The sequence below is a fragment of the Salminus brasiliensis genome, chromosome 12 (genome assembly GCF_030463535.1).
Source record: "Salminus brasiliensis chromosome 12, fSalBra1.hap2, whole genome shotgun sequence".
Classification (NCBI taxonomy): domain Eukaryota; kingdom Metazoa; phylum Chordata; class Actinopteri; order Characiformes; family Bryconidae; genus Salminus; species Salminus brasiliensis.
In genome coordinates this window covers 2,378,905-2,405,624 of record NC_132889.1, presented here as the reverse complement: position 1 = coordinate 2,405,624, position 26,720 = coordinate 2,378,905, and the positions used below count along the sequence as shown (strand labels likewise).

Here is a 26,720-nt window from a genome sequence, read left to right as displayed (position 1 = left end):
CAAGGCAAAGACCAACCTGCGCCATGTTAGCGTCTCCTTTGTACATTAGCTTAACCCACATAGAAAGCCACAGTAAAATAGTGGCATTGGTATTTACAGTACAGTACAGTGAAGAGCTGCTTATATCCTCAATAAAACACTGATATTAGAATAAACACTAATAATAACACTCCTTCAGAAAGTCAAGTTCATCATGAGAACATCTCCAAAGTTCTCCTCATGGAGTCTAATATTATTTAGAGTTCTCCTTAATGATGGTAAATCAGGTGAGCTGCTGCTGCTGCTGGTGGAGTTGAACACATCCTCCACGCTGTGCTGGCTGGACTGGGGGGGGGCGTCCAGGAGAAACCTGGAGGAACCGAGCTCAGTTCTTCAGACTAGCTCACCGACAAGATCTCACTACTTTCTTCACTACTTCCTTTTTACTGGATTTATGTTCACCTGCTTTATCTGCTCTGATGAGATCTGGGGCTTCTACAGTAAAAACTCAATTATTATTCCATTAAATAGTGTGATTAAGTGTCTAATCACAGCACTATACAATGTCCACTCATAGCTCAGTAAATATAGTAGTAGTACTATAGATAGTGATTGAGTCTGATGTACTAACCTCGAACTACAGCAGAGAAAACTGCCAGGGGGAAATCTGCTCTGCTTCTGCGCTGGAAGCTCAGTGAAGACGGTCTGAGACACTGGGGCTCAGTCTGGGAGAAGAGAGCGCATCTATCAAATGAGTAGGTTATGAGTCTGGCTTCACCTCTGGTCTCTACCGTGCAGACTCTGGCTGCAAACTTGCCAACATGGCGGACAGTTCTGGCTTCGTTGCTATAGTAGAACGGATTGACCTGGAACCACGGCGTCTGCGCTTTCTAAACTAACTGATGGTGGGTTGGAGGTTATTGCTGTTTTGCTGTGACTTGAGTGCATTAGCATGAAAATGTCTCAAGGCTAAAGGAATGATTCGCTCTTAAACGCAGCTATAATGAATCCGCATGTTTCTGTGAAAGAAGGTGAACGTTCATGAAAGGCAGCACAGACACGAAGGAGACGACAAAGTAGCACTTCACCCCACACCTCTCTCTCTCTCTCTCTCTGCCTCTCAGCCGCTTCGGAGGCTGCCGTATCTAATGCGGGAGGACGACTAATGTATGCCGCTGATTAGCGTAATAGAAACTGAAAGGTAAGACATGATGGTTAAAGGGATGCTGGAGCTCACAGATGGGCTATGGGGGGATCTGAAGCCATTTACCAAATGAAGAAGGTAGAATTGCTTGTGTGTGTGTGTGTGTATCGGTGTGTGTGTCTCATTTTTGTATCCTTTGAACCCAGAATTATTGGGAGAGCCCTTTTTTCTTTTTTCAGCAGGATTGTGTTTGGACTTTGTGGCCTTCAAAGGGGATGTTTGAGGTTTAGAGTGAAAGAGAATGAAATTAAGTATGTATGCTCTCTCTGTTCGGCAGCTGCAAGATCGTCCTCGACCGCTAATAGAAAAATTACCCTCCCACCGAAGACCGAAGCCGCTCCGTCACGCCACCGATTTTAGGACAGACCCGAAAAACCTACCAACACAGCATCCAGAGCCTTGGTGTGCTTGTAATTTATGGCGTTCAGAGTTAGGGCTTAAGCCTAGTCCTGGACTACACAGCATGCTGAATAAAGATTCCCTTTGAAAGGACAAGGTAATCCACGCTTAATCCTGCAGGAAACACTATTCACCACCTACAGAACCTTCTACAGTGTTGAAACTAGATGTGCCAAAACAGATTCTCTCTTTAAGAACCATTGTTGGTTTCCTGAAGGACCTTCTACAGCGTTGATTCAATTAAGTATCAGTAAAGTCCAAAGAGAAAATGGCATGCGTCACTGGGCCTTGTGACAGGACGATGATCCCACCAAGGAAACCAAGGCTTAGTTTCAGAAGAAGTCCTGGAAGATTCTGGAGAGGTCGTCAGAGTAAACTCCATAGAAAATAGGATGTACTGAAGGGGGCTGCAGCAGCAGCAAACCCAAGAATATCAGTGACCTGGAGGCCACTGCCCATGAGGAATGGGCTAGGATTCGTCAGGAACGCTGCTGCCAGAAGCTGAAGCCTGGCTGTGCATCACATTTGCAGGAGGTCAGAACTGCAGACGGGTTCTACTAAGTACTCAAGACGCTTGTCACGAAGGAGTTGAGTAATTCTGAGACTGCAGTCGTCATTAAAAATGGGATTTAGTGCTTAATTTGGAGAAAGCTCTTGAGTTAAGATATTTAAATTGCTCTTGTTTGGTTTATTGCAAACAGCTGAATATTTGTATATTTTGCTGATAAACCCTAATTGATTGGAACTGCTGGCCCCCAATAAAGTGGCAATGTTCTTGTCATTTTAGCAGACGAATAAACACAGCGAAATATCGGAAACACTGACGTCTCTCGACTGTGCTGTGTGTTGGCTTCATGAAGCCGATATGTGTGTGTGTGTGATATAGATGAAGCCACTTTTAACTGAAGCCAATGTAAAAAAAAAAAGAAGTTTTAAACCAGTATAATGAGTGCGATCCTTGGGGCAGCAGAGGGAAGTAATATGAGCTGATGAGTCATATTTCCAAGGGTTTTTTTTGTCATTTGGACGACTTTGCTTTTGAAAAAGCCCATTTTCAGCCCACACTGCTTTGTCCCAATTGTGCAAGAAGATAGCGGCTCTGTTCTTGAAAAATGGTTCAGTTTCCCAATAGAATTCGTTCAGAATATGTAAAACAGGCTTTTTTTCAGGAACTAAAACAGCGTAGCCTCCTTACAAGGGTGGAGATACACAGCACAGTACTCTGCAAAACTGGGTAAAGGCCTTAAGAGATATAGGCCTCTTTTCCACTGCAGGGCCCAATGGTCACTAAGGCCGTGCCGTCCCGTACCGCACCAGTGTGGACCTGTTTTTCCATTTGCTGTGTCGCTAAATCTGAACCAGGAAGTGACTGTCCCGTAATATTCATGCAACAGTTTCGTTCTTTAGTCTTTAGCACTACAACAACAAGGCTAATGTGGCTAGCTAATGCTAGCTAATTTACTGAAGCCGTCATGGTGTAATCTGCTTGCATAAAGCACACTCGTCTCAAACCACGCCATGGAGGTCCGTGCTAACGCCACGCTAGCGATATTGAACCAGCTCGGAAGGCGGGCCGTGCTAACGCCATGGTAGTGATGATGGACCAGCCCAGTAGGCGGGCCGTGCTAATGCCACGGTAGCGATGATGGACCAGCTCGGAAGGAGGACCACGCTAACGCACAGTAGCGGTGTTGGACCAGTTCGTTAGGCAGGCCGTGCTAACGCCATGGTAGCAATGATGGACCAGCCCAGTAGGCGGGTCATGCTAATGCCACGGTAGCGATGTTGGATGAGCCCTGTAGCCGGTCCATGCTAACAGTGACCTAGCAATGTTGGACCAGGCCCGTAGCCGACTTCAAGGGGCATTTAAAGAGGCTAAAATGGACTTATTAGATACGGCCACTATCTTTTGCTAGCTTTTGGTAGGTACTGACCACCACGGCATGCCGGGAACACCCCACAGGTCCGGCTGACGTTTTGGAGATGCTCTGGAGATACGACCTTCCAGTCGTCTAGAACATCACAGTCTGGTTCTTGTCAAAGTGTCTCTGATTTTCATCATCACTGACTGTTCACTTGCTGCCTGATATTTCCACCCTTTGACCCCGGGTGCCTTTGACACCACACCATCAGAGCTGCTCGCTTCACCTGGCAGTGGTTTTAATGTTGTGGCTTTTGGGAGTTTCTGTGGAGCGTTTGAGCTTCTAAGTGCAGCTCTAAATTTAACAGAGTTAAATTTAACGTGATGAATCGGGCCGCTCCTGCAGTGCTGGTCGGGGTAATTAGGTGGTCCGGGCTTTGAGCCTGAGCCCGGCGCGGGACACCTCAGCGGAACCACCATACGCTTATCCCCCTGCCTCACGCTTGCTCGATGCGATGCCATGGCACCTTGAGTAAGCGCTGGTGAGTCAGGACCTCGATATAAAGTGTCATCTAAATGAGTGTGCAGCCGCTTGGCAAGAAAGCGGATGATTCGCAGGGCACTCCATATACACACACATACACACTCTCACACACACACACACACACACACACACCGAGCTCTCTCAGAGGAGTACAGGCCAGAAATAGGCCGCACATTCACACACACACATCCAGGAGAAATTTAAATTGGACGGGTGTTTAAGCCTTGGAGAGCGGCAAGCTGGAAAAGCGCGGACAGGGACTTTTCACAGGTGAGGACAGCATCCGTACGCGCTTTCGGCTGACCTAAGGGGGAGCGCAGGCTGCATTCGTGAGCTCGTGAGCTAGCTGCCTGCCGGTTCAGCTTAAGGCGGGCACAAATTGAGTCGAACTGGAGTCGGTGCGACGGTGCGGGCGGACGGGGGATTTGTTCGTGATCGGAATGCATTAAAGGGTCACAACAAATGGGTCCGTATCATTATGGAAGAGTCAGGGAGTGACGTTTATCACCGAGCTGCTTTCTAAAGCCGCTTTGCGCAAGTTCCGCCCCCGGCCCGTCTCTGCCGAAGTTCACGTAAAAAAAAAAGAGGAAAAACACTCTGGAAACAGAACAAACAAGCAGCCGGATTGGGAGCGCATTCACCTACGTGTCATTTGGGGAGATTTTCTACCCCCGTACACTTTTACACTCAGCCGGTTAGTTCGCTAATCCGCGATCCTGGCGCCCGGCGCCATCCGACAGGGACAGGGATACGTTCGTTCTGAGAGATAAAAGGTGCCAAGAAGGGTTCTTTTGGATCCATGATATAAAAGATCCACTTTTAGGTCGTTAAAAAGCCTCACAATGAATTTTTCGTGCTACTTTTAAACACAACTGCTTCAATCTAAGCAATACGATTTAGACAAAAGTAAGTGGACACCTGCTCATTCATTATTTCTTCTGAAATCAAGGGTATTAAGTTGACATTGCTTTTGTTGGAGTAATCATCTCTAATGTCCAGAGAAGAAGACTTTCTAATAGATTTTGGAGCAGCATTGTTGTGAGGATTTGATTGCAAGAGCAATAGTGACGTCAGGATGTTGGGCATCCCATCCAGCCAACATTGTCCTGTGAGTACAGATGAAGGAATAGAGGTGGACCATCTAGGTAGGAGTGTCTAATAGAGTGAACAGACACAGTGTTTAAGCACTCCAGCAGCACTGCTGTGTCTGATCCACTCGTACACACTTTACTAACACACTCACAACCATCATGTCAGTCAGTGTCACTGCAGTGCTGAGGATGACTGACCCACCGCCCAAATACTACAGCCTGCTCTGTGGGGCCCTGACATTGAAGACCCCGGTGAAAGGAGGCTAACACCACCCCACCACCACTCAATAAAAAGATATCATAGCCAACTCTGGGCTGCTGTTCTCCTGTTCTATACTAGAACCGTTTTTCCAACCTTGGCAACCTTTCCTTTTTGCATCTCGAGTAGCTTCTCAGCGTTCAGGGTGATGTTGTTTCTCTTATTGATCATCTTTAGACTCTAAAGCTCTCATCTGTTCAATAAAAACAGATAACATCTCCATTGTAATCCATACAGTCATCTGCTCTATACAGAGCGCATACACTGAAAAACAGCGAAAATGCTCTGAATTTACTCCATTCACACACTGCATGGCCATCATTTCCGCATGAATCAAGTATATTACAGTCACGGTAATTGCTCAAAGTACTAAACCCAGAGAGAAAGACGTGTTGATGTAGTAGGTCTATATTATTGAAGCACTGTTTTTTCAGTCCTATTCATAAAGCCGTTGTACCGTTTCACAGCATTTTTCACTGTCTTTTTACCATTACAGTTTATTTACACACGTTATCAGTAGCAGACAATGGAAATCCACATGTTAATAAGCTCATGCATATTAATTACCAATAATCATTGCTTTTTGGGTGCCACAAATCTGAGAATCTGAGCCACACAGTCTAATATAAGGTGCAGAAGAAGTGCTTGAGAAAATACACCCGCAAATAAGCAGCTACAACTAACCCCCCGGTGTGGCGGCTGTATTTTCGCTTGGCTAGCACTTAGTAGTGGCTTCAAACCAGAACACAACTCATAAGAAACAAGCCTACATACCATGTCGCTTATGTGGGGTCTGTATGGGTAACCCAACTGGGAACCGGAATGTTCTGTCAATGGGTTCCCTGTTGGGCCAGCGTATGGATGTCCACCAGGGTCCCAACAGGGCTAGTGATGGCATCAGGAGGGGTTAAACATGGGCCACAGCTGGGTCGCACACTGCACATGGGGCCTAGATGGGATCAGTATCATCTTGAGGTGGGCTGTGACGATGGAGCCTATTTGGGAAGCATTACTGGGTCCCATTAACAACACACCTACAAACCCATTTAGAGCCCACACCCACCTGGAACCCACCTAGCCGAGTTTCCAGACATGTGAGCCCCACATGAGCATGCTGGCTGGAAAAAAGACACTACACAACATTAGCAGATGATTGATCACCACCTCACCTCGTCCCGACCCAACTCCCCAACTCATCCCAGAAGTATCGGATGGAGCTCCACCACCATCATTCCAGAGAGCACAGTTCCTCCACTGCTTCACAGCTCAATGCTGGGGGGCGTTATACCCCTCTACTAGCCCACACGACTGTGTTTTAGCAAAGGGTGCAACTTAAAGTAGCTGAATGCCTTCATTAGAAGGGGTGTCCACAAACATTTGGACATATTTGGACACAGTTAATCTGCTGTATCAAATATAACGAACTAAATGGAGAAAAACAAAGCACCAACCAAGCAAGTAAGCAAGCAGGCAAGCCTCTACTGATGATGGTCTAATTCTAATTACAGTGAATGATAACTTCAGCTAATTTCAGCTAATTAAAGTTTTCAGCGCATTAGAGACCCCTTTTTATGTTACAATGGCTCGGATAACGCGCTAATAATTGGTTGGAGTCCGAGCGCTTGAGTGTTTCAGGCCTGTGCATTTACTGTAGTTTATTCAAACGCTGCTGCTCTTCGTCCTCTATCCCCCGAGACCGCTTCCTGAATAGGCCGTGTCAAAAGCAAGCCGTTCCTTCCTCCGAACGCTCCGATCTGCACCGAAAATACATCCGACACATTTGATTTCACTTAAGCAGATTCGGCCGTAATGTGACACATTCCTCTCACTCAATCTCAAGAGTTGAGGATGTTTTTCCACCACCCCCATCCAGAGCACTAAAAATATCCCTGGTTTTTAATCCAGCCACAAGGAGCCTCTCGGCACATCAGTGACTGCGGAAATGTTGACATACAGAGCTGCTCTCGCAAACGCTGTTTGATTTGTTCGGGGTTTTAAAAAAAAATTTAACATGTAAAAATGCCCCGGCATTTTAATTGGACTTAATTAGACGTGATGAAGATGAAACCATTAATCTCGCAGGCTAATACACGGAGCCCAGCCGGCTTATCTAAAAGGTGTATTCTGAATTTTCCTTCCTGAATAGCTGAAGAATGAGAGTTCGGTACATAAAACAGACAAACCGTGAACCTCAAACACTCAAACTCTGCTGTTCCTCCTTCAAAAGAACATCCCGAAGAACCAAACCAAAGCTGGAAGACGAGCCAATTCCAAAACCCCAAAACTGTTACATCACAGTCTTGACTTACACCCCCAAAATTAACATAAACTCCACCCACTACCACCCTCCGCCAGTCAAAAGCTGGAAACAGAAAAACGTGGCTTCAGGAGAATCTGGTGTTGTTGATATTGGAGAGCAGCACATCACCAGAATGTTCTGTCAATGGGTTCCCTGTTGAGCCAGCGTAGGGATGTCCACCAGGGTCCCACCAGGTCTAGTGATGGCATCAGGAGGAGTTAAACATGGACCACAGCTGGGTCGTACACTGCACATGGGGCCTAGATGGGATCAGTATCATCTTAAGGTGGGCTGTGACGATGGGGCCTATTTGGGAAGCATTACTGGGTCCCAATTGTTGTTGATATTGGAGAGCAGCTCATAACCTCCAGAGTCTAGAACTAGTAAAGGAGCTTGGGTTGCTATGCTAACCAGGACTCCACTACACTAAGCTTTTCCTGTTCCAGTGTCTGCAGGAGGGAAGCTCAAAATCACCACACAACAAAGTGAAAGCCAGCAAAGCAAACAGGGATCCACACAAAGCTAAAAGCTAATGCTAGCAGATGCTAGCTTTTACCATCTCTTCTCTCCAACGTCCAGCGATCCCTGACTACCTCAACCTGAAGCAAACTGGAGACAGTGAGACCGTGAGACAAGAAAGACAAACCCAAGGGATGCGAGTGTCGAGTGTGGAGGCAAGGCTAAAAGCTAACCGGCTACAGCTTGGCTCTCTTCAGCTTGCTACACAAGTCCACAGAGGACACAGCGAGATCGCTGTACACCAGCCAATCAGAGCAGAGCTCTGTTTCAAGGAAATCCACTGGGTTTCATTCTGAGATAAAAGAATAACAGGGTGGTAAACAGGCTTTTCGGAGCATTTTTCACCCCGACCAAAAAGTCACTCACTTGCTAGTTATATATAATTTTGACAAAAGTATTGGGACACCTGCTCTTCCAAAATTAAGGATGTATAAAAAAGCCTTTCTCCTGTTTTTGTTGGAGTAACTGTCTCTACTGTCCAGGGAAGAAGAAGGCTTCCTACTAGATACAAGAGCATTAGTTAGATGATTGATCTCCACCTCACCTCACCCCCAATTCCTCGACTCATCTCAAAGGTATTGGATGGAGCACCCACCATCATTCCAGAGAACCCAGCTCCACTGCACCCCTCTAGCCCAGATGTTCATCTGCAATGGGTGCAACTAAAAGAAGCTGAATGCATTCATCCATTAGCAAGGGCGTCCACAAACATTTGGACATGTAGTGCACATCAATCGGCTTCAAAAATGAATAAGTGCATTCTCTGGCACCCGGAAAGGTTAACAGTTTGACTGCATGTGCTAACATGGCTAACGGCGACTGGAACAGGAACGCTATTAGGCGCCAATCTGCCGTATATGATGTCATTTGGGTAATGCTAATCTCTGGCTGTTAACTCTCATGCATTGTTAGCGCCATAATTGTTAGCGACAAGCGCTTTCAGACTGAGCTGTTCCCTTAATGCTACACAACTCAACTGATGCTAATAGAGCTGTGGTTCAAACGCTGTTGCGAAACAGCCGAGCCTCCGCCGCTTTGAACACGCCAGCGGTTAAGACGGGATTGATCTTAGCGCTGCGATGACTTCAAGACAAATAGCAGAGGTTTGTCTCTGTAGCTTTTCCAACAAAACAGTAACCAGAGTAGAAAAGAGGAGAAAACTCCAGACAAATAAAGACAGCAAAGCTTTTAAATGCAGATAAGTGAGTCAATCTCATAAAACAACAACAACAACAAAAAATGGGGTTGCTGGCGAATGCAGCGCTGCATTTACAGCATTCATTAAAATCCATAGGCCTTGTCCGGACTTCCAGTACGAGCTGTCCTGTCGTTATTAATTATATGAGCGTGAAGCCTTAAATCTATCCCCCCCTTCAGCCTCGCTGCCTCGCTGCCTCCCTCGGCCTTGCCAGGAAACGCTGCGGCTGCTGCTTTGCCTGTTTCTAGCGTTCTCACCCACGCCGGCCAAGTTTCTCACAGGCTTTTACCAAGGGCTCGCTACCAAGTAAACAAGACCCAGCGCTGTATCGCCGTGTTACGAAACAAAAACACTGGGAAATGAGCCTGTCACCTCCACACGGCCTAAAAAGGACCTGAGCCACGACTACGTAATGCCCCCAGGTACACCGAGGAGCCAGTGCATTATGTGTGCCTACCATGTATCTACAGATGCACTATATGTACAAAAGTTTGTGGACACCCCTTCCCTTCTAATGAACGCATTCAGCTTTTTTTCTTAAGCTCCACCCATTGCTGCCGCAGATGTGCAAACGTACACACACACAAGGCTTGTCTAGAACCTATTAGAACCATGATGCCTAATAATGCCAGGTGTGGGCTAGTGGAGGGGTATAAAGAAGAACTGTGTTCTCTGGAATGATGGTGGTGGAGCTCCATCCAACACTTTTAAGATGACTGTTGGGGAGTTGGTGGAAATGAGATGTTCTTGGAGCTGAATGCAATCAAATTCTGACAGCAATGCTCCTCCAAAATCTAGTGGAAAGCCTTCTTCTCGAGACTGTTACTCAACTCTTTGTAATACCCTTGACTATAGAGGAAACAATGAACAAGCAGATGTCCCAAAACTTTTGTCCATATAGTATGGACAAATGTATAAGGACACCTGCTGCCGAAATCCATCAGTTTTGAAGCTGTAGCTGTTTGCTAACTAATGCTAGCTAAGTAAGCAGGCTAAATTTGTCCACACGCACAAAGCTGTTAACAGCACTGATAGAAAAAGGAACCCACATTAGCAGCAGTGGTGGTCTTTTGGTGGTCCCCTTCTATACCGTAAACCTCAAAGGAGCGCCTATATGGTAGGTATTGGCCCAACGAGTGTAGATCCAGTAAGTGGGCCTAATAATTTGCCAACTCTGTGTAGGCATGTGAGTGCACAGTTTCAAGGTTAAACAGGGGCCTTTTATTGCATACGTAACCAGAACAAATAAACACACAGTGGGATTCTTACTGGGATGGATCGATGGATGATCAATGGAGCAGCACTGATGAGGTCGACCTTTAGGTTGCCTTGATAACACTTTTCACCGAGCTCAAATGGCAACAGAGCAAACCCAGGCAATAATTGCCAATCCAATGGCCTATAATTGTATTATATTCAGTGGCTTAGTGGCGCGTCCAGACCGATTTCAGAGGGTCTCAATCCGAGGGGTTGTATTCTGACTTCGTGACTAAAAATGTTTTACGTAATTAGCTGGAGCTCGATGTCAAGCCAAGCTTCAAGTACGGCTCGGCTCGACCCGCCATCCTTTAAGATCCACGGAAGACGAGCGTCCAGGCTTTTTTCTGACCTGCACCGAAGTGGTGGAACGAGCTTCCCCTGGGTGTCCGAACACTCGCTATCTTCAAACTCAGACTGAAGACCCTCCTCTTCTGAGAGTGCTCAGGTGAAGAGAAGAGTACTATGGTCTCCATATTGACTTCTGTGTTTAGTAGAGTCTAAGATTAGAGGGATCTTTGAAATCCTGTCTATTCCAGCTAGCTAAGGGTATTTTCTGAGTGAGCTCTGGGGAAGAGAAGAGCGTCTGCTAAAGGTCTTCAATGTAAATTTCAACCCAATGTTGGTTTTTGATAGATATGTATGGATGGATTTCCAACCAAAATTCAGCATCAAAGGTTGGAGCTTGATGTCAACCCAAACTTGGATTTTGTGTGACTTCCATCGGACTGGGATTTCCAACCAAAATTCAAGAATATGATGTCTTTCTGACTTCAAAGCGAAGTTCCCTGCTTTGAAAAAGCTACATTCAGTAGTTAATTTATCGTCTGGTTGCCGTGAGCGCAGACGCTCATACTCCAGACGTCTGTTGTTGCAGCTTTCTGTGAGAAAACACTCAACCTTATTCAAGACCAGCAATCCAACTACCGATCTACATGCTTAGCAAAATGAGCACCCCCCGGTGGCCTATTGCATTTCTGCGGGAGGGCCGGGGGCCACCCCACCCCAGCCCCTCTAAAACACTGTTGAAACAATGTTCCCAAATCACAAGTCCCTGATGTGTTTTTATTGTTTATTCCTCCTCCTCTCTAAACAGGGGGAGCAGATGTTGTTGGTTGGCCGCTCTGTCCCCCGGCGTCTGTGGCGCATGAGTTGCCCAGTGTTGACTCAGTCGAATTGCCTGCCTAAGGCGCGAGCGTCCAGACACATGGACATAATGAGCAAAGGTCAGGAAGCCTTGCTCCCCGTCAACAGCATCACTTCAAGAGGACGGGCGCTGGCAGCTTCGCGCAGTGTCCACCCTCGAAATGCCCTTGCCCATTAGAGAGCTGCAACCACCTCCAGCCAGCCCAAGGTGCTTTCTAATTTCAACTTGGACAAACAATCAGAAACACAGCTAGACTTATGCACACACACACACACACACACACACACACTCCGCAGCAAAATACCCAGTCACATTCCAGTACACATTTAAGATTTCTGGTAGGGATGCCCTCCTCCCCCCCAATCGAGTCTGAGTATCAGCCAATAGTGATCCGATCTGATCTCTGTGTGTATAAATAATAATCCAGCCCCGCAGTTTAGATCAGATGAGCTGCTGATTAATCACTTCAGTAAATCTCTTTAGTTTCAAAAATCAGATCTCCTCTCTGACCAATCAGCTCCTAGCTCCTTTACAGCACTGCAGTCTGATCACAGGCACACACTCTGGACTGATATCTGTGGTTGTTGGTCTACTGGTGTGTAATAACTGGGTTATAATGGGTGTATAACACATTTATATGTGCTGTGTGTGTGATTGGGGTTTCAATAGCGCGCGTATGTGTGTGTTAGCATTAGCGTTAGCCTCCACTCGGTTCTGAACCGGTTCTTCAGTGCTGATCTACAAACAGAAAAAGGCGAGCGAGCGGTTCTCCGGTTCTCCCGCTGGTAAAACAGAGCGTTTCAGTGGGATCAGATATTATGGTCTGTTTTCAGGTTCCACTGTAAAATAGCTCCACACTGCAGAACCTCAACTCCTTTATTTACCTTCTGAGAACGTCCACACCGCCTTGAGGACACCAGATGGCGCTCCGAACACCGTGGTTAAAACTAAGACTCAAAGCTGGATTTGGATTAAAATAGCCAGTACCCGATCCATTAAAATAGGTGGCTGGTTGCGGTGGTTGCTTGCATGTTGCCGAGTGGTTGTTGTGGGACCCCATGTGGTTGGTTGGGTGGGTTGTAGTAGTAGTAGTGTGTTCGTATAGTGGCGAAATGTTTGCACCCCATTCATTCCTACGGGAAACAATTCCAAAATACGCTCCTATGCAGGAACCAGAGTATCTCGGAAACTACTGGACGAGCTAGCTGAAAGTACCCAGAAAAAGAGGCAAAGTCTCTAAATTGGATTAGGATGCAGTGCTGTTATCTCCTCCCTACAAACACAAGCGGGTGAAAATTTCAGAATCTGCACTGCTCACGCCGAGCCTCTGCCTGAGAAATGCTTCATACAGAATTAGGCCGTGCCGTTTTATGGACAGCGCGTCCTAGAGTGGTATCCCAAGCCTGTCTGAATGCAAAGGAGACCGGAGAGATGAGAATCCATGGCTTTAATATTCACAACTCCGGATGGTCGCCATATAATGGTGTTTGCCTTCGTGATGATGAGTAAACGGCGGCTGAATTAAGATTGCCTCGGCAGATTACTTCAACAAAGAAGGGCGAGGACGATCCAATGATTCAGACATGCGGGCGCATGAAGGTCAAACAGTCATTTTTAACTCCAGAGCCTTATGAGGAATGACCCCAGCACGGCAGTGTGTGTGCGTCTGTGTGTGTGTGTGTGTGTGTGTGTGTGTGTGAGGAGAAGATGATCAGAAATAACAATCATTACCCTTGAGATGAGCAAGAAACACCAGAATGTCTTAGTTCAGAACGCTGAAGCCGGTCAGTCTGCTTCATGTCCAGCAGCGTTAGCCTCACACTTCCAGACAGTTGCTAGGCTGTTGCTAAGTGATCACTAGGGTGGAACTAGTTTTTTTCACGCTAAGTGGTTGGAGTGGTGTTGCTAAGAGGTTGTTATGGAGACATTCAGTGGTTGCTGAAATGTTGCTACGGTGTTGCTTTGTGGTTGCTATGATATTCCAGGTGATTGCAATGAAGCTGTTTAGTGGTTTCTGGATGGTTGCTGTGGTGTTACTAAGAGGTTGCTAGGAGTTGTTCAGTGGTTTCTGGATGGTTGCTATGATGTTGCTAAGTGGTTGTTATGGACGCATTTAGTGGTTTCTGGATGGTAGCTGCAGAGATGCTTTGTGGTTGCTATGATATTCCTGGTGGTTGCAATGGAGCTGTTCAGTGATTTCTGGATGGTTGCTATGGCGTTGCTAAGAGTTTGCTATGGAGTTGTTCAGTGGTTTCTGGATGGTTGCTATAGCGTTGCTAAGAGTTTGCTATGGAGTTGTTCAGTGGTTTCTGGATGGTTGCTATGGTGTTGGTATAGGGCTGCTATGGAGCTGTTCAACAGCTGCTGAATGGTTGCTGCAGTGTTGCTTTGTGGTTGCTATGATACTCTAGGTGGTTGCTATGGATTTGTTCAGTGGAGTGGTGGCTGGATTGTTGCTACAGTGTTGCCAGCTGGTTCCTATGGTGTTCCAAGTGTTTGCTGTGGTGTTACAAGGAGGTTGCAATGGAGCTGTTTAGTGATACTGGACGGTTGCTATAATGTTGCTTTGTGGTGTTGCTTTACATATTTACATATATTTCTGGTGGTTGCTATGGTGTTGCTAGGCATTTGCTACGGAAATCTAGGCGCTTACTATCGAGTTGTTTAGTGGATAGTACTACGGTATCACAAGTGGTTTCTATGGTGTTGCTAGGTGGTTGCACACCCAACACACTAGCAAACCCTTCCAAGGCTAAATGTAAGAGCTAGTTCAGGAGAAAATGAAAAGTGAGGCAATAAAGGCTAAACGCTAACACTGGGCCGATCAGTGATGAAGAAAGAAGGGCCTAACGGAGGAAGCACTGCTGCAGGTATCCAAGCCGGGAAGCAGCTAAAACACATGGTAGGTAAGTTGGGTGCTAGGCTGAAAGCTAACTCTAGCCAACCATCTACAATCTCTTCAGCCAGCTAACTGCATAACATACATTATTTGCAAAAATAATGACTGTTCTTGCTACTATGCTAGGCTAGGCTAGGCATTGCTACATACCACCTAAGATCTGTTGCAGTGATGTTAACCAGCCAATAAAAGTAGAGCTTAACTGTTTGGGTTTTTTTACAAGCCCTCTGATACATCAAAATCAGCATGTTTGACGATGAAGGTAAAGTAACAGGGTGGTAAATAAGCTTATACAAAGGCAACATCATCTAACTTTGGCATCTTCTCGAAAGCATGATGCAGCACTGTGGGGTTATTTTCAAGACCACAGGAGCTACAAAACAACAAATGCTCTTGGTTCACCACCATTTTACACCAAACTGCACTCTTACAAATAATAGCGTGAAAAAGGGATCCTTGAACTGATGCCACAAAATCACTTCTGGTCCCCGAAGGAGCTTCTGATTGAGTCATTTCGATTGAGTCGTTTTAAAAGAACGACCCACTGAAAAGTTCTTTAGGGACCTCAAGGAACCTTCTTTGGCATCTTTATTTTTAAGAGCCGCGCTCGGTTCAGTGCTCAGACGTGGGTTTTCAAGCTTCAGAGAGCGTTGAGTGTTTCATGCTACTCCGACACACCTCATTTACCTCCATCATTAGCTGATGAGCTTGAATCAGGTGCGATAGAGCTGGGGAAGCGCTAACCTGTGCCGCACCACCCCACACCCCCCACGGCCCTCCCGGACTGCTTAGGCTAACCTGGAGCCTGAGTCACGACGGTAGGTCCCTAGTGGCAGCCTTCAGTAACTCCCTCTGCCTTGCATACAAATGGCATCGCCCTGGAAGCTGCCTGGAAACACTGAGAGGCTTCTGAAAAGGGCCCTGAGGAGAGGCGTAATAAGCCAGGATTGAGCACCCCCAGCTTTAAATGCACCTCTCCGCCGTTGACTGATGGCCAATTAAACAGTTAGAGGCTTATCGATCACGGGAGAATGAGGAGGATCCCCAAACATCCTTAAATACGCCACGCGAGGCCCCTGCAGATGGGCCGAGAGCGCGCAGAGCCATGCTGCACATTTTTCATCTTCAGTTTTCCCGTTTTCAATCCTATGGAGCGACAACAGTTGGAGGGGTGGGAAAAAAACAAAAACCCGCAAACAAACACAACTCGAACCGCTGAATTGTGATACAGGGAACACAAGTTCCAGACCCATTCATTACGTGCTCCAGCAGATGGTTCGCTCTTACGACAGTGCGAATAGTACACAGATCTTAGACAAGCATGCTGTGAGCGCAGCTAAAGGTACCATGGGAAATGTAGTCTTATCTCAGCGAGAGGCTCAGCTGAGGCCTTCCGGCGCAGGAGGCGATGCCGTTTCTCAAGGTCAGCGGCGTGTGCGCCGTCCACAGAGAACAAAAGTGCCCCAGGAGAGCGAGTCTGTGTCGAGTTTATCCCTCTACGGTTGTGATCAGCATGCTTTCAGCCACCCGAGTCTCCTCCTGAGGCCATCAGCACTACGGGTCGCAGGGCCTAGTCAACAGGTTGGATAATACATACAGCACACGAGACAAAGAACCAATCAGCAATCAGAAAGTCAAGTAACTGGAAAGACTTAATAAGCATAACTCTACCATCTAAGTGGAAAACTAGACTGTTAACATTGAACAATGTCAGAAAAGCTGTAACACCACTGACTGTAACACCACTGACTTTTACTCCACTGACTGTAACACCACTGACTGTAACAATACTGACTGTAAGACCACTGACTTTTACTCCACTGACTGTAACACCACTGACTATAACAACTCTGATCGTAATACCACTGACTGTAACTCTACCAAATGTAACACCACTGATCTAGTATAACCAAATGTAACATCACTTACATCACTTACTTACACCACTGTTACACCACTGACTATAATACTGACTGTAACACCAATAATTGTTACATCACTGTTAATCCACTGACTATAACACTACTGACTATAACACCACTGTTACTCCCCTGACTATAACACGACTGACTGTTACACCACTTACTGTTACTCCACTTACTGTTACACCACAATAACACCACTTACTATAACACCACTGACTATAACACCACTGACTGTTACACCATTGACTGTTACTCCACTGACTGTAACACCACTTACTGTTACATCACTGTTACTCCACTGACTGTAACACCACATAAAGTCCATCTCTACCTTGTTGTACCCTGTTCACCAACTCACCACCACCACCCCATCAGCTCCCTTTAACTCCTCCACAGCTCTCATTCCTAGCTTATGTGAGCAGAAGCCACCTAAACTCCATCCCAAAGCTCTCAAAGACCCCTTGCATCCTGCTGAAGAATAAACAATTTCCTGCATTTCCAGCTTTTCAATATTTACATAGCGTTTAATGGAACATCCCTATTGTCCCACAGCCCTTGGTTCTCGCCACCTTCTTGAATAGTCTCACGCTCTGTTTTGTAGGGCTTCTTTCCTTCTACGTCTTTCAGAGTTTGTCCATTCTGGTTTAGAGTTTAGTCAATTCACGGAATTCCTTGAAATTGGACTCCTCAGCTCTCCTTATGGATTCCAATCAAACTACATACCTGCTCCCACCTTACTGACATCAAATGCTTGGTTAGGTAACCAGTCGAGTAGTAAAAAAAAAAGAAAAAGAGAAGTAGCCGTGCAACTCCAGTCCACATGAGATTCTTGGATTGGAGTCCCGGATGGGTGCCCAGTTTGCAGTCCCGGATGGGCTTGGGCTCATTTCGCTGAGCCGGACACCCCGTAGTCCCCAGTGGCAGGCTGCTTTCCAAAAGCCTGCATCAGGAGGTTTGCGAAGATGTGTGTAATTGAAGCAAAAGGGCACACTGTGACAGAGATTTAGTGCTGGTGCTATACGTCCTCCGACTGTGTAAAATCGCCTCCAGACGTGCATCTCTCTCTCTCTCTCTCTCTCGCTCATCGCCATCTCCACCACTCCTGCCCGGCCGTCATTTGCATGTGGCGGGGAGAGAGAGCGGCAGACGTATTAAGCACTGTGTGAGATAAGGAGCGCCCACATTTGTCATCAAATGGAGCGTGCTCTCGGATCATTGTAACCTCGGCCCGCCGTTGACTTGTACTGTTTACCTTTTTCTCGTTTCCGCCGGAGCCGTGCACCCCGGCCCATGAATCAACCTGAGAGGTGAATGCATAAACTTCCAGATCATATAAGGGGTGCCTGGTGCTGCGGCAGTCCATTCGCTACGCGTTTATTAATATACATAAAGAATTAGTACTACATTCATTACATCAGCATAGTGGATGTGGACGTCACCAATGCCCCACCCAGGACAGGCTGGGGTTCAATTCCCAGTACCAAAATAAAGCATCTTGTCATTACATTTAAACCATACAACAAAATGATATATCCACCTATCCAAGCTTACAAGGAGCGCAGGGTCGGCCCCTGGAGCAGAAAGGGCAGGGGGCCTTGTGTAAAGCAATAACTTAACGCTCTGACCACTGAGCCACCACCACTCCCACTATGAGTCTAGGGGTTGGGTGGAGGTGGGGCCTCCATAAGAATAAATGGCCCATGACCTTGTCGCCGGTTTACTGGGTGTCCTTCCTCGGGGCAATTTTGGTAGGTACTGACCACCACTGCAGACCAGGAATACTCCACAAAACCTGCCTGGTGTTTTTGAGATGTTCTGACCCTCCAGTCGTCTAGCCATCACAGTTCGGCCCTTGTCAAAGTGTCTCAGGTTCTTACGCTCTGCCATTTTTCCCTTCTTGAATGAACTCGGCCCATTATATCAGCTCCACTTCCCATGTAGGAGCACTGCGTTGTTCTAGAAGTCCAGACTATAGTCCATCTGTTTCTCTGCATCCTCTGTTATTAGCCTCCTCTCCCCCCCTGTTCTTCAACGGTTCTTCAACAACTCTGTGCTCAAAGCTGTGGCTTTTAAAAAACGGCTGGAATTTCAGCCATGCATGAATGCGAGCAGTTTTTCCGGGCTGGTTTACTCGCTGAGAGTTGATGACTCACTGGTTAGATAGGGTACGTCCTGCCGTTGGCTATGATGTGTGGATCATATCTGTCGGTGACTCTGATCCTGAGTTATGAAGCCTGGAATGCCGGCGGTGCGGGAATCAGGTTCAGTGAAATGATCGGCCCAGTGGATCGTCCTAATTATCCGATACCCAATCCAGCTATTTTGTTAGTATCGGGACTGATATCCGATCCTAGTATCGTATCGGTGCATCCCTTAATTTAAAATATGCAAAAAAATGCAAGGTATTATTCCATACTGATCAATCCTTCCTTCCCCCACCTCACAGCAGCCCTGGGACTGAGGAATGAACAGGTTGCCGAAACATTAGGATAACTGAAAGAGAAACACATTGTGTCTGGTTTATTTTCTAATTTAATCAAATCCCAATTTCAGGCGTTCAGTGAAAGATTAAATAACAGAGGCCCCTCAGCATGGGGAGAAATCTGATAAATTCTCTTCTGCCGTTTCTCTCTGGCTTTTTTTTCAGAAGCGTAATTTCCCCCTTGCTTGATACTTCTAGCTCTTGAACATCATGCTAATTCACCGGTTGGTACCAAGGGTGCAAAAATAAATAATTATATGATAAATTCCTTTTCCCCATCAGCACCAGGCCGCTCTCTGCATGCATCATTTGAATTTTCTGCTCGCAACTAGGAGGAACAAACCCCCCCCCCACCCCCCGTTTTTCTCTGCCTCCTCTCCATGAAAATTAGCATCGCGATGTGAAAGACCTTGCCCGTACGAGGGAAGAGCACGGTTAATAATTTGCCATGCATTAGCTCTGGGATGAAGAGGAGAAGATTCTGAGTTCTTCTGACCACAAGGCAACTTCATCCAATAAATTATGGTAATAGTGGCTTCCCCTGCCTGCTCTCATTACACCCAGAATCAATGGACAATGACAAGCGCTTCGCTGAGGCAAAAACTCTGGGACGCCTCCAGTTGTAATAATGCAAAAGCAGGCAGAACTGCACATCACAGAGCTCCAGTGGCTTTGGACAGAGGTGCGCATTGTGCAATGGTATTGAAGTACCTCCATAATAATTTTATATATGTTATATGTATATATATAATTATTATTATATATAATTACATACAGTACATATAATAGTTGATATAATAGTAGAAATAATATGTTCCATATGTACTATATATTAGTGTTTCCTATATGTAATGGAAGTACATGTATTAATAAAGTCCCATATGCATTATATAGCAAATCCTATATGTAATAATGTGCCCTGTCTGTATTGAATTCGGAAGTACCTATATGTAATATCAGGCAAAAGGTAATATATATATATATATATATATATACATATACATATGCATTATATATGTTCCTACATGTAATATTTAGATTAGATTTGGTTTGGTTTAGAGAAGTACCTATATGCAATAATAATGTTTCATATGTATTATATATTTAAGTTCCTGTGTGTAATATTATTTCTCAAATATATACTATAAAGATATAGGTACAAATATAGGTATATACAAATATTACCTATATAACCTATGTATTATATATGTAGCCATACACTAATATGCCTCCATATACATTATATATATATATACATATAATATATATTATATAGTATATTATATATATACATATATATATTATTTATAATACATGATAATGTAATATATAAACATAAGCACCTATATGTAAGAATAATGTGTTCCAAATGTATTATATATTATTGTACATATATAAATATATATATATATATATATATGTATTTTAATAGACTTGTTAAGAGTTGTGGGGCCCAAAATCCCAGGCAGAACGCCTACAGATATATAATACATAAATGCTATAGTTCATAAAGGTAAAAGTCTATCCTGTTTGTATTGTATGTTATTATATAAGTTCCTATATATAATATGTCTCATATATATTATAGAAAAATGTCAGTACATGTATGTCATGAAATTGTATGTCTTTATGTTTATGTTCTTATATGTAATACTAATATGCTTCATATATATTAAACATATGTAAGTATGTATACGTGATAATGATATGCTTCTTATGTATTACAGGTACCTATGTGTAATAATAATAATCAAATCCATATGTGCTAAATTGGGTGGATTGGGGTATCTTTTATTCGATTTGAATGAATATTTTTTTATTTTATTAGATAATAATAATAATATGGTTCTAAGTCCTGACCGAGAAGCACAACGGCAGGGGAATGAGCAGACATTCAGCTCTGACGGATATGTGATGATGTAGTTATGGAGCTCCAGTAGAGACAGGCTGTTTAGCTGCTGCTGAGCTACTGCACTAAAATATCAGCATTTTACTCATTTTACTGGATTTGTAACAGAACAATAATCTGGGTCTGACATTAGGTGACATTACTGTTGGAAGATCAGTGCAATGAAAATTTAAAGGCAGCCAGGTTACAGTGAGCGCATATGTAATAATAATACGTCCCATTTGTATCGTACACAACAGGGAGCTTTAATAAAAAAGCACTTTACAAAGCTGGCGGGGGGAAAATGACACAGCAGAGGCGCACACACACACACACACACACACACATACAGCAAAGGAAGACGGCGGTACTAAGCGGCTTGTTAGTGTGTGAGGAAGGTGAGGATGAGGACGGGACTCCACCATCATCCCGGATGCTCCTCTTAAGACTGTGGCACGGCTGAAAGGAACATGACAGACAGATTTGAACCCCGCTCGGGAACTGAGGCACAGCCTGTGACAAACACATCCACACTCCGTCACTCACTCCCTGACTTCACCTTTCCCTCTCTCTCTCTCTCTCTCTCTCTCTCTCGCTCGTATGCACGTTGGCGTTTGTCTACCTTCTGATCTGAGGAGCGACTCTCGAGCAACACTTCAGAAAAACCGGCACACAAGCAGCACTTAGCCATGTAGCTAACTCAGGCCTCAACTTTCAAGCTACGGAGCTAGCGCTCGAAACCAGCTGCCGTCATGTGGTGCGCAACATGCTTCGTTGGAGCATGTTTGGTAGGTACTGACCACTGCATAGCAGAAAAACTCCACACAAGGCCTGCCAGATGTTGTGGGGGCATTGTTTGGACCATCTAGTCGTCTAGATCATCACATTCTGGTAGTCGTAGCGTCTCAGATGCTTTCACTGCCATGAACCGACTGTTCACTTGCTGCCTAATATATCCACCCTTGACAGGAGCCACTGTAGACGAAGACTCTGAAGGTTCCCTGCCTGGTTGCAGTGTCCTGGAGAAGTTCTAAAAACGCTCCTAGTACATACGAACGTAGCTGGCGTCAAGCAATTGCTCGTAGCAACTATTTATCAAGGAATCCAACGAGTCAAAGAAACCTTTTCGGTGCTCTATATAAAAGCCAGTGGTGGTCCTAGTGTAGTGGGTGGAAGCCTAGAGTATCTTGTGGCAGGCTAGGGTTCGATTCCCTGGCATGGCGAGCCCACCACACTACACCAAGAAGAGGTCTTGGGTACGACTCCTTAGTGTACATTCCTCTACCTGTTTAACATGGATCAGTTGCTACAGAGCATCAGACAATGCCGTAAATGTACGTGAGAGTACTTTCTCATATTCCCATCCTCATATCTTTATGATATTTAGCTCACAGAATCGCAAACCTGCTGGAGAACATCTGCAAGGGTACATCATGCTTCTGAACCATGCACACATCCCTTATCCTGATTGGAAGGGTAGCAGGGTTGTTGCTGAGCAGGCCTGGGTCATGGCGGTTCTTGTAGCCTGCCCGGAATCACTGGGCGCAAGGCATGCAGGAATACCCCCTGGGACCTGAGACCCCGTTCCTGCCTACAGCCATCGCTGAGATACGAACGCGGATCTACTGCTTCGTTCGCCGGGGAGTCGCCGGGGAGAATGCCAGCTTATATTTTTTTATGAGTGTTACGACTCCAAAAGGTTGAGATCCTCTGCCCTTGAGCACTGGGGGAATGGCGCTCCTTCATGATAAAGACTGGCAGGGCGACCTTTATTTCTGACCAGATTAGCTTTCGGGGGAAAGACGAGCTGCCTTTGATACGCAAAAAAGCGCCACGTCAGCATCGTCTCCGGAATGATCCGGAATGAACCCTTCGGAACGGACGCGCATGCCCCCCCCGCCGCCATCCTCCCATCAAACCGGTGTAAACCTTTACCTTGTTAGGCGTTTGAAGTTGGCGGAGAAAAAGAGAACCTCTGATCTCTGGCGCTTTTAATGGAGTTGGCTTTGAAAGCTGCGGAACGCAGGAAGGTCCTTGGAAGGCGCTGGAAAGCGATCGCGCTCGGCTTTAGCATTAAACACACATGCAAAACCCACAAGGCAAATAACACACTTATTTACCCAGCCTGAATCGTGGAGAGCTCCCTGGAGTATGGCTATTTATTTATCTTAATTTATTCATAATTATTCGATAATTAATGCGTGAGACAGGCCCTCTAAATACATCACCTAGTGAGCCCCTGTCCTCAGGCGCGAGAGGCAATTGGGAACTTTTACTGCGGCCGGCCGGAGCGATGCAAATGAAGTGTGAAACTGTGCCAGACTGAGGACCAACCATGTGTGTGTGTGTGTGTGTGTGTGTGTGAGTGTGTTTTTCCCACTTTCCATCCAGCTCCGAGGCTGATGACTGCACTATGCCCACCAGTCCCGGAGTGTTTCAGAGGAATTGTCCCTTTTTCTCTTTGCGCCCCTCGGACACACTGTACACTGCAGGCCGCTGTAAATGTGTGTGTGTGTTTGTGAGTCAGCGGAGTAGCACCAGCTCAGCCTCAGGAAGCAACACACACACACAAACACACAAACACACATGCACACACACACACACAGCTCAGCCACTTTACCCCACGTACTTCACAAAGCACGGTGCACAACATATGCCAAAAGGGAGGCTAGTTTAATAGAAACACCTCCCACCCCCCACCTCCCTCCTCCGACTGGACGAGCCTGGCTTTTGACTGAAGTCAGCCTATCTTGTAACCTGAGACAATCCGGCTTTGCGAAAGACCCTCCGGGGACGTAGGTTGGAGGGTCTTTTAGGGGCTGAAACCTAGCCAGTATGAAAGAGATTAGAGAGAACAGCGTTTTGACAGTAGCAATTCCGGACTTTCCGGACCTGACCCTGATGGTTTCGCTCTCGACTGGGCGACTTCGTCTAGGTTCCGGGGTTCTTTCCTAAAAGTGGAAAAGAGGCTGGACACCTTCCACCAGAAATCAAGACTGCTCACAGTGTTGCTCACAGCAAAGTCCCTCACCTCCTCTCCAACCTGACAGATGAAGTTATTATCCAGCGACCTGAGAAAGAAAGAACCCTGCTTTGAGAAATCTGGACTGTTCGGCCCTCTGCTGTGCCACACCGGTTTCACCGGTTAATCGGAAACTTCTCGACTCTGCACCTCAAAGGATTCGCAGTGAGGAACCACCCTTGACGGTACAATGGAGGCCAGGACTAGACGCAAGTTAGCCCAGGAACTCAGACCTGAAAGTCGCAAGCAGGAATCGCGGTCGGGTAGAATAGTGGATAACAACAACACCAACGATCCCTGCGGCAGTCCAGGGTTTGGTTCCTCGCCACACTACACCTATAAGACTCCTAGCACTACATTCTCCTACCTGTGGAACGTGATTCTCAGGTTCTCAAGTCTTTCTTGGAAAGCTCCTCACATGTGCATGTTCTGTACGTCTACAGGAATCAGCTTTCCACCACCAAGATTAGCTCCGATTCGAAGGAACCTACAATGTCCAAGCAGGTTAATTACAAGAATGCATGCAGGTGGAATCTTAAGAGTGATGGTCTACCGCAGGTGGATCACCACAACCTGAAAAGCCATGCTTCTGTGCTTCTGGAGATCAGACTTCACCCCCACTAATCCTCTCATCCAGCTCGGTGTAACATCTCCTCAGTCATCTCATCTACCAGTCAGACTGTACATTTGACAAGCCCTGCGATCGAGGCGTTCTCCAAAAAGGTGGATGCAGAACATCAAGCCTGAAGCCCAGCCAGTGCCTACAATCCTTTCCGCACCCTGAGCGCTCTCAGGAATGTGCTTATGCTCAAGATTCTTCTCCAGGCGGCCAGGGCAGCCCAGCTTACTCCGCCGACCTGTCAGAATCCTGCAGATGCAGCAGGAAACGGGGCTGAGGGGGAAATCGGCAAGGTGGTGTCCAGAGCTTCCTCCAGGTGCCATGCTTGCTCTCTCGTCAGTCTGCTCTCAAGCCTGCTCTGACATTAGGGCTCCTCAACCCGGCTGATGGAGAAGATAGAGACTGTCCTGGTTGCATCCTACCTGGCAAACGTATATGCCACCTATATGCTGCATAAACCTGCACTCAGGCAGAAGTATTGCACCCTTCCTGTGCAAGCAAGCACTCGATCCCACTGCTGCACCACAACACCACCATACACCACCCAGCCACAGCGTGCTGCCGTGGACTCGCGTGAAAGTTGATGTGGATGTGGACAGTGCAATGCAAAATAACACGCCTGCTGAACACACACACACTCACTCACACACACACACACAATGAGAATATGCAACAATAGGAGTTGAGCGCTTATGGACTCACCAGTGCAGGAGAAGAGGAGGCTCGCGAGCACGAGGCTGCATCTCCAGCGGACAAAGGGACGCAGGTGTAACGGCATCGTTCCTGTCGTTGCGTTTCCAACGTTCGCACGCGCGCGCACACACACACGCGCGCAAACACACTCACACACGCGGAGGCAGAGGCAGCCGCGCGCGCGCGAGCGTGCGTGTGTGTGTGTGCACAAATGAAACGGTCTTCTCGGGCGCTGAAGTTGCTCGCTGCAGCAGCTCGCGCGGCTGGAGAGTCAGCGGGAGCTCCGCATGGGATCGGCTCGGGCCGGCTCGGGCGGGCTCGGGTCTCCTCGGCTCTTCGGCAGCGGCGGCGGGAACAGCCTCTCGCGCCCCGCCGCGTCCGCGTTGCTCAGAGACGGAGCGAGCGAGCTGGAGAAACGCACCCAATCCGTTACGAGGCGCGCGCACCACACACACACACACACACACACGCACGCTATCTCTCTCTCTCTCTCTCACACACACACACACACCTGGCTCTCTCAGTTCTCACGCGCGCTCAGACTGATCCTCCTCTCGTTGTTGTTGTTGTTTCCTTTTGTTCTTTTGTTCTTTTGTTGTTGTTGTTGTTGTTGTTGTCAGACTAGCTCCCGTCCAGCGCGCGCTCCTGCAGGGCGGTTCAGGCTCGTGTGCCTTCCAAACGCATCTGCACGCGCAGCAGCAGCGCGTAGGGAGAAACGCTGCGCGAGGGAGAGAGAGAGAGAGAGAGAGCGCGAGCGTGAAGGAAAACACGGAGAGGAGCTCGAAACACGGAGCGGAGCGCGAGGGCACGGAGGGGTGGGTAATAAAAAAAATAATAAATATATATTTTAATAAGGCGCGAGTGAATTTGGTCAGAAGTGTTTTCCAACCAATCAATCAATCAAACAACCAATTAGTCAATTAACCAATAAACAATCAATCAATCAATCACTCAATTTAAATGTTTACAAAGTAAAAAGTAAAATAAGCAAAAATAGAACAGATTACATTTAACAACAATAAAAATATTTGGTTATATATTTAATAATATTTAAATTATTAGAATAATAATTCTAGTTCAGAATTATATACTAATACTTCTACTAATAATAATAATTAGTATTATTATTATTACTATTATCATGATAATAAAGGCTAACTTAAGCTAAAATACAATCACAAATAAATAAGTATAATTATAGTCATAATTATAATATTATTAGTCATATTATTATTAATAAATTCTTTTTTGAGGCCCCTGTGAATTTGTCCAAAAGTGTCTTTCAATAAATCAATGTTTATTTTTTTTACTCACATTTACACTTACCAATATTAAATTATAATAATATTTAATCATGTTTCATATTTAAATTATATATAATATTAAATATTATTATTATTATATATTTTTATTGTTGTTGTTGATCAGAAGTTAA

The 26,720-nt window shown here is 46.0% G+C and overlaps 1 protein-coding gene across 4 annotated transcripts in view; it reads right to left on the bottom strand.

The window, feature by feature from the left end:
* The window catches only part of unc5a (unc-5 netrin receptor A), a 282,706-nt gene extending 256,704 nt beyond the window's left edge, over positions 1-26,002 (bottom strand). For all 4 annotated transcript variants that reach the window (XM_072693119.1, XM_072693120.1, XM_072693121.1 and 1 more), the window contains exon 1: positions 25,295-26,002. In XM_072693119.1, coding sequence (XP_072549220.1) covers positions 25,295-25,370 — 76 coding nt within the window. In that variant the 5' untranslated portion in view covers positions 25,371-26,002. The remainder of the gene's footprint in view (positions 1-25,294) is intronic.
* Between the last annotated feature and the right edge of the window lie 718 nt (positions 26,003-26,720).